This window comes from Cyclospora cayetanensis, unplaced genomic scaffold, assembly GCF_002999335.1.
Source record: "Cyclospora cayetanensis isolate NF1_C8 unplaced genomic scaffold, CcayRef3 CcayRef3_contig_29, whole genome shotgun sequence".
Classification (NCBI taxonomy): domain Eukaryota; phylum Apicomplexa; class Conoidasida; order Eucoccidiorida; family Eimeriidae; genus Cyclospora; species Cyclospora cayetanensis.
The window spans coordinates 201,600-209,808 of NW_020312247.1; the positions used below are offsets into that span (position 1 = coordinate 201,600).

The 8,209-nt window shown below is 54.7% G+C and overlaps 2 protein-coding genes across 2 annotated transcripts; both read left to right on the forward strand.

Annotated features, from left to right (window-relative positions):
• The first annotated feature begins 764 nt into the window (after positions 1-764).
• LOC34618208 (20 kDa chaperonin, chloroplastic) lies at positions 765-4,118 on the forward strand. Its single transcript, XM_026338651.1, has 8 exons — positions 765-878; positions 1,025-1,100; positions 1,170-1,366; positions 1,688-1,755; positions 2,870-2,936; positions 3,224-3,333; positions 3,560-3,710; positions 4,002-4,118. Exons 1-8 carry the CDS (start codon positions 765-767, stop codon positions 4,116-4,118), a joined length of 900 nt encoding a protein of 299 aa, XP_026194436.1.
• A 1,915-nt stretch (positions 4,119-6,033) lies between these two features.
• On the forward strand, positions 6,034-7,896 carry LOC34618209. Its single transcript, XM_022731545.2, has 3 exons — positions 6,034-6,843; positions 7,001-7,584; positions 7,755-7,896. The coding sequence occupies exons 1-3, from the start codon at positions 6,034-6,036 to the stop codon at positions 7,894-7,896; spliced, it is 1,536 nt and encodes a 511-aa protein (XP_022593069.2).
• Positions 7,897-8,209: the final 313 nt, after the last annotated feature.

Sequence of the window (8,209 nt, forward strand, 5' to 3'; positions counted from 1 at the left end):
GGGTTTAACCCCCGCTGGTTCTACAGCAGCAGCGGCAGTGACGGCGGCAGCAGCGCTAAGCGCCGGGGAGGCTCTGCAGATTCCTCATGATTTGTGGCTTGAAAATGACTTTCTGGCACTGATACTGGTGTAGAAGGGCAAACTGTCGGCAGCAGGGAGCCCCTCCGATCCAGCACGCGCTCTCCTGTGGCTCAGCAGCTGCTGCGTACTGTGTGAGTGTAGCCCGTCCGTGCGGCGAGAGCAGCAGTAGTGCCTGGGATGCTGAGCCCACGGAGGAAGGAAGCCGTGGCAGAAACGAGTTTCGCGCAGCCTATTTCGGACGAAAAGGCAAACAGAGGGCCTTCAAAGCCTAAGAAGTAAGCAGGATGAGGCCCCCCTGGCAGTCACCGCAGCAGCAGCAGCAGCAGCATCACTGCATAGAGCTTGAGGAGCACCAGCAGCCGGGTGTGTGGGGGCAAGGATGCGTGGATGGAGGGGCCTCGCGCAGCAGGGAATATACCTCATCTGTCTTGCTTTTTCTGTAAAGTAATCAAATAGACGATTTTTCGGCCTTGATTACCTTGCAGCTGCCACTGCTGCCCCTGCTGCGGCTGCCCGTTCTGCACTGCCGCCGACGTCGAGGTGCGTGGGGTGTGTCTTTGTTCACATTCTTCGAGGGTCTGGACACTTGGAATTCAGACAGAAAGCGCAAGCCTCTGAGCAGGCCGTCGGCGCAAAAGTGCTCCACTACTGCAAGGGATAAGGCAGGATTTCGTGCTTCGGCAATGAAGGCTGGACGGTGTCGAATGTTGCCGCTGCTCCTCGGAGTAGCGGCAGCGGCAGCGGCAGTGCAACAAGCTGCTACCTTCGCCTTTTCACAGTCATCGCAGATCCTGCGGGTGAGTGCCTGCAGCCTTCCTGACCCCTTTTGTGCTTCCAAAGGTGTGGACTCGCCGTGCATCCTGTTGCCTCGCAGAAGCTGAACCGATGGTGATGCGCGTATCCGCCTTTTTTCATTTTGCCACGTGGGATTCTCTTGCTGCAGGGCATGACTGCTGCAGCTCCACCTCCCTTGCAGGCGCTGACGCCGACTACTGCTGCTTCTGCAGCCTCGGCAGCTGGTATGCCTCGAAGGAGACCTTCTACGCTGTAACGCCAAGCGTCCTACTGCTAGCAGCACCGAGTTTGAGCTGCACCCCATGGACATGCCGCTGCATCCTCGTGTGTGGCTTTTACTGCAGCAGGCACTGCAATAAGCAGCAGCAGCAAGCACACGCTGGAGGGAGAAGCTATTCGTGGCTCCCTACAGCCGCTGCGAGGCATGGTGCTCATAGAGAAGGTAGAAGCCGAAGCCAAGACGCGGGGGGGGTTGCTCCTTCCTGTCGAGGTATGAAGTGCAGTCACAGACTGTCTGGCTTTCGGATGCCTCCTTTTACGCAGCCCGCCTGGTGCTGTCGCTGCTGCCTAGCCTGCTGGCTGGATGTATGCTTATGCTGCAAGGTCTCTTTGGCAGACGACTTTATTGCTTTTTTTACCGCGACACCCTGCAAGTGTCTTTTTCTCGTGAACGCCTTGTCGGGCAAAAACCACGCGAGAGCATTGCACTCTAGCTGCCGCCAAGCAGGGTTGGCGAAACTGTTTTGCTACTGCACCTATGTCGGTAAGGCTGAGAGGCGTGCAGAGAGTGCCTTGGGGTGTCTCATTGCAGTCTCGAAAGGAGCAGATCATCGGCAAAGTCCTCGCCTCTGGCGCGGGGGAATTCCTCCCAGAAACAGGGTGAGTGCTGCATAGATTTGTATGTGTGTGTATGGGCGTATATTTGTGTGTGGATTTGTGTATTTGTATTTGTTTATTCGTGCGTGGATTTTTGCTATTGTGTGTGTGTGTGGATTTGTGTGTGTGTGTGGATTTGTGTTTGTATTTGCGTGTGTATTTGCGTGTGTATTTATATGTGTATTTGTGTGTGTATTTATATGTGTATTTGTGTGTTTGTGTGTTTGCGTGTGAATTTGTGTGTGTATGTGTGTGTGTATTTGTGTGTGTGTGTCTATTTGTGTGTGTATTTGTATATTTGTGTATTTGTGTGTGTATTTGTGCTGCTGCTTGTGTTGCTTCCATGGTGTATGCGTCCGCTGGGGCTGAGCGTGCCACCCGTGTGGTGGGTGGCGCTGGTATGGTATTAGGCGGGAGAGCAAATTGAAAGGGGCCTCCCTCTCTCCCCCTTTCTCCCTTCCTTCCTGATTTTCCGATGAAAGGGAGGGAGGGAAGGGGGAGCACGAGCAGGGATGGCCTCTTGCCTCGTCCCTGAACCCTTTAGCGCGAGGCATGAGCTGCGCCTCCTGCGAAAGGAACCATACTTTCTACTCGAAATCAGGGAGATATCCATACACATATATATATATAAATTCATATGTGTATAAATCCATAGATATACATATACACTATACATCCATATCAAATATATGAAGCAGTGGAAACGTGCATGCAACTGTGGTTCTGTGGAGGCGCGGATGGTTTTCATGTTGTCTCTGTGCCCCTATGCCGCTTATTTGTTTCCGCGGGCTTTCTTACCTCCAAGAGTGTTGCTGATTTCCTTGTGGCAGCAAATCGTCTCGCGTCCTATGGCAGTGGTGCCTTGGTTGCCTTGCCGCGCTGTGTGCAAAGGGGTGCTCTATTCTGCCGATCTTGCTGTTTCAGTGCTTGCCTGCTGCCGAGGCTGTTTGCTTTTCCGCAAATCTAGTGCTTATACTTACTTGGTGCACCCATGCGTTTGCATGCGCATGGCTGGCGGTTGCATTTGCAGCGGCAGCACGCATGTGTGCTGGTGTCTGTACACCTAACCCATTGGTTGCGGGCACTTTCGGGACTGCTGTTGTTGTTGCTGCTGCAGAAAACGCGTTCCGGTTGACGTCAATGTCGGAGATTTTGTTGTGTTTTCCAAGCACTCGGGCGAGAACGTGCGTTCGAAAAGATTGCTGCCTTCTTATTTAAAAAAATGCTCTCTGAGTGCTGTTTCAGCCGCACCTCTATTGGCGGCTGCCTCGCGTTTTGGGTGCCCTGCGTCGCCTCTTAGGGCACTGTTGCTGATATCAACATTTTTCATGATTTGCTGCTGCAGCTACAGCCGCACGTTGCTTTGTTTCACAGAACAATCGGCGTCGTGCGCGTACGTACAGGTGTGTCTGTATATATTTTGTGTTGTGTATGGGTATGTGTCTGTGTGTATGTGGGTATGGTTCTGCAGCTGAAATATGATGGTGCAGAGTGCGTGTTGCTCTCTGCGGAGGAGCTTCTTGCGAAGGTGTTGAACCCTAACACTTGGCAGGCAGCAGACATCAAGCCTCTCGGTGACACGTAAGATTGTTTTGGAAGAAGAGGGGGGGAAGGGCCTCGTGGCGTCAGTGCAACGCTGCTGCTGAGGTTTAGTTCTGCATTACTCTGGATTGCTGGGGAGGGTGTGAGTGCCTCTTGCCGGCTCCCTGCCCCTCCTGCAGCCGTAAGCCGGTACGCTGCCGCCTCTGCTGCGTTGTTGCAACGCTCCCGCATCCGCTTGTTTCTGCTGTCGAGGGCTGTGCTGCAGGGTGTTTGTGCGCGTCTTGAAGCCATCCGAGAAAAGCACTGGGGGGCTGCTGCTGATGCCTCAGCAACAGCATCGACTCCTCCAGCAGGCCGAAGTAGTAGCTACCGGCCCTGGGAGGCTCAATAAGCAGCAGACGCGAATTCCTGTCGAGGTACGCTCGTGAAATGGGGTCATCCTGTGACGGTTTTTCTGCGTGTGCGCGCGTATTCTGTCGATCTATTTCGGCGTTCTCGCTGATGGGTGGCGGCGGCTTTCCCTGCCTTTTTTCTTCTCTGTGCTGCTCGATACTCTGCTGGCCTCGCAGCAGCAGGCACACTTGAAAGCCGCGCACTCCCTGCTGTAGCCGGCCTAAATAAAGGCTTTCCTTGAGGGGGTGGCTCCAACGGTTTGCCAGTTCTGAAGGCAACCCCTGCGTCTTCCCCTTTGGGTGCCTCCGCCGCAGGTCTTTCCGGGTGAGCGCGTTGTCTACTCGAGCTACGCGGAGGAAGCCGCGCAGTTGAAAATCGGAGACGACGTCTTTGCATTTGTTAGGGCTCATGAGATTGCTGCCAAGTGGTAGTAGTTAGCTTTACAAAAAGGGTGCACTGTACCCCCAACCCACTGTTGCAGTCTTCAGTGGATGTGTCTAGTCCAATTGAAAGCGCGCGCGCACGTGCTGCCGAGTTCGGCGACGCAAAGGTCACGCGGGGGGCGAAGGGCAGCAGTCTGCTCTGTCTCGAGCTTCCCTAAATGGGCAATGACCGATTTCTTTGCTCGCGCTTCCAAATCAGCAGCAGTACTGAGGCACGCCTCATGCTGCTGGTACCACCTACGCCTGTGGAGTGGGCACGGGGGCTGTGCCCTAAGCGGGGAAAGAGCTGCTATAGGCAGAGGAGAGCTGCTCTAAACGGGGAGGATGCTGCTCTAAGCGACATGCGGCGGCGCTCCTGCCTGAAGGTAGAAGGGGGGAGGGGCGTCTTGGACTGGGTATGTATATATATACATATATATATATATGTATGCACATTACGGAAAGTCTACGAGAGCCCTCCTTGGTCCCTCTAGAGCTCAGAACCTTGTTCACCGGTATTTCAGACACTGTTTCCGTCTATTCTGCATATTTATGCGCCCTGCTTGGCTGGCTGCGCCTGGTGCTGCATACGTTAGAGTCCGGCGCCGGACGGGATGGCCACAGTTCCGCAACTGGAGGCATGTTAAGCGGCGGTGTGTAAGCTGATTGCTGCTACGGCGTTGCTCTGCACCCAAAGAAACGCGACGGCCGCCTCCTAAGGAGCGGTGCTCGTCGTAGGCCAAGGGCCGTACGCGCATTACCTAGGGTCGATGGAGCAGAGATGCGCAAGCAAACAGCTTGCTGCTTTCTTTTCGACTGTGCCACTTAACTGTGCAAGCTAAATAGATTGGATACCAGTGGAGTCAATGCGAAGATCTTGAAGGGCAATGCAGGTGGGTGGTCGGACGCTGGTCGGTGGCCGTGCCAACACAAGAGCACAATCGAGGCCTCTCCCGGGGGGTTAGCTCGGTGCCAGTAAGCGCTGCCGCTCTATATTTTCCCTCCACTGGCATCCCTAAAATTGTTCATTGGGCATGGCTAAACACTTGCACATTGGAAAAAGAAGAAATCTGCACAACGCTAGTACCGTTGTTCTCCCGAGCATCCTCGTGGGCGCGGGACCGGCAGTAGCGGCCGACAGCTATAGCACTTTCTTCAGGGCCTTCTCCCCCCAATTTAGTCCCTTCCCCTCTTGAAAACAGCACCGTGATTTCTTTTGTTTCACCTCCGTACACTCTAGGGGGCAGCCATAGCTGAGCGCCGATCTCCCAGCTCGCTGGCGTGCTGCTGTCGACTCACCTACAGCTGCGCAACTAGATCTGGAGTTTTCCTTGCATTCGTGTTCTTCTGCGCCTCATTTCTACGACTTCAACTCATTACGGTCTCTACCTTTTCTCCCTCTGCGGCAGTGGCTGCCCAATACCCGCAGCAGCGGTTAAATGTGCAAGGCGTAGCGAAAAGGGCAGCCAGCCTCACGTACAGCTGTTTAGGGGATTTCTCTCTTTTCTAGAAGGCCTACCCCTCTCATGCCCTTGCTCCATTGAGGTCGCTCTGGCTTGACGCCTAGTGTCAGAGGCTCCATAGCATCACACCCACCCGTACATGCCTAACAGGTTTCCCTTGCTGCACGGGCACGACCAAGAGTGCAAAACAACTGCGTTTTCCCCGCCTGAACACCCCTCCCTTTTATTGCACGGCCGATCCTTTCAACTACGGTGGTGCAAGAAGCCCGCTTGGCAGCAGTTTAGCGTCCTGACTTTCTACTTTTCTTGCGTTTTCCTACCACCATCCTCACGAGAAGACCGCAGCAGAGCAACAGCTGAATGCCTTCCTCAACTGCTGCAGTAGTCGCAGCAGCAGACTCCCAGCTCTGATTAGCAGCGTTGGCCACAACAACACCCGGTGCACCCCTGCAAGCACGAAGATGCAGCCTTCTCCCTCGTCTTCTAGCCGAGTGCCCCCGGGGTTCAGCCGCGTTCTCACAGTAGGGGAGGTACCCCTAATGGCAGGAAGCAGCCATAACAAGCATCCAGGTGCACAAACGAAGGGGAAACAGACGTATACAATGCTTCTGCCTCCCACTACCACCACAAAGGGCGTGCGGGGGTATCACGCCCTTCGCTTTGTGCGTCTGAGGCGTCTTCATGGGCGTCAGATGCTGCAGAAATATTGCTTTCTGATAGCGATGGGGGTGGTAGGCATCATGCTGCTGCTGTGGAGCGAGGTCACCTCTCCATTGCTACAGCAGCTGCAGCAGCTGCGGCGTCACTATTTGTATTCGGCTGGCACTACAGCCGAAGACGTAGAGCGATGCGAAGGTGTTGTAGGTTCCCCACGCGTATATGCAGAGGGGTCGCTCATAGCCTTGTGGGGGACTGGCCGCCGGGAACTTCTCAGAGAGGCCCTGGAGAATGAACTCCAAGGGGCCTCCAAGCCGCTGCTCTCCATCCCGCAGCATGAGGGGTTGCTTGGCTTGTTTGAGGTGCTAGCGAACGCATTCAGACTCAAACAGGTGCGGTGGGCCTTAGCTGGCTCCTCCTTGGCAAGCTCGCTCTTCCGGCATGATTTGCTTCCCGGAGAAACTGTTTTAAGCATCCTGGTGGATGAACAGGACAAGAAAGCCGTTCAGGAGAGCTGTGCCATGTACAATCCAATGAACGAACTCTTGAAGCCGCAAAAGTATATCTCCCAGACGCTTCTCTCATGGGTTGCCGCTACGAAGACGAAGCCCAAGGTGTTTCTTTCTCCAAACCCCCCATATGTCTGGTGGCATCGCAACACTTGGGGTTACAAGTGTATTCCCAAGTAGGGGAGAACACGTTCTGTTTCAAGGCCTCTAACTGCTGCTTCTTATGTATGTATGTATTTGTGTGTGTGTGTGTGTGGCGCAGTTCGAGGAACAGGCCCTGAACGCGCCTTTTGGCCTGATCCATCTGGACACGTCAAAGGCCTCAGAGGACTTCAATTTTCCGTCTCTTTCTGTAAGAACGTACTGGTACAAGACCGTTACTGAGAAGCCTCGTAATGCCAAAGAGGACTGGGAACCTTATGCCGTGATGGGAGGAGGCCCCTCCAGGATTACTATGCCTATGGGGGAATGGGCCCCCTTTGTTGAGAGGCCGTTAGGGCTGCTTGCCGTTCCGACACCGCGCAACCCTCTGTACTACCTCACACGCCTCTACAAGACGGCCAATCCCCTCTGCGCTTCCGCAAAACGCGAGGAGGGAGCCGCGGGAAAAGAGGCGGGCAATGCAGACGGAAGCACAGGCAGTAGCGGCATTTTCTCGCTGCTGCCCGCATCGCTGGCGGCGTGTAGCGACACCAGCAGTTTCATGAAGAGTTACTCTATGCCGTTTGTGTCACGCGCGAAAGTGACGCCGGACTGCCTCAAGGAATCGTTTTACCTCAACGGGGAGCTACAGCTCGAAATTTACACAAAGTCAAGATACACCCCGGCTCCAGAGTTCGCCTCCTGGCTGCTTCCTTCCTGGAGGTGACCTCAGCACGTTTCCCACAACGCAGGTCAACAAGCGGCTGCTAGGCGAGGCCTGGGCGCATGCAAAGTCGTTAAACGGCTACACGGGGTTCTGGCTTTTCGATTTTTAGACTGACGCACCCCCCGTACTGTCGCTGCTGTTGCAGCAGCAAAAGCGCGGATGCAGGGACTGTAGTGGGGAAATCTTATGGCGGAGATTCCTCGATATCTGCCAGAGGCATGCAAGCAGGCGTTACTGGTTCAAGTGCAGCAGTAGCCGTTGTTGCATCCAAAGGAGCAGCACGTCTCTAGCTCAAACCGGCTGTTGCTGTTGACGGTCAGATGGCAGTGCTGGGTCGGAGGCTGCTCTGGCTAATACAGGCTCACTGCACATGTTTGACAAGAATCGCTGGCGCGGAGGTGTGCTGAGAAGGCCACCCGCTGCATGATTGTTGTGTGTGTGTGTGTGTGTACTCTTTGCATTGGTCCAAAGGTGGGCACGTAGTGGGTATACTCTCTTGGGGACGGCTAGGAGGCTGTTCTTTCTTCACCCCTACCAAATCCGCTGGGCGAAGGACGGACTAGAAAGAGCTGGGGTGTACAGTATTCGACTCCAAACCCTACT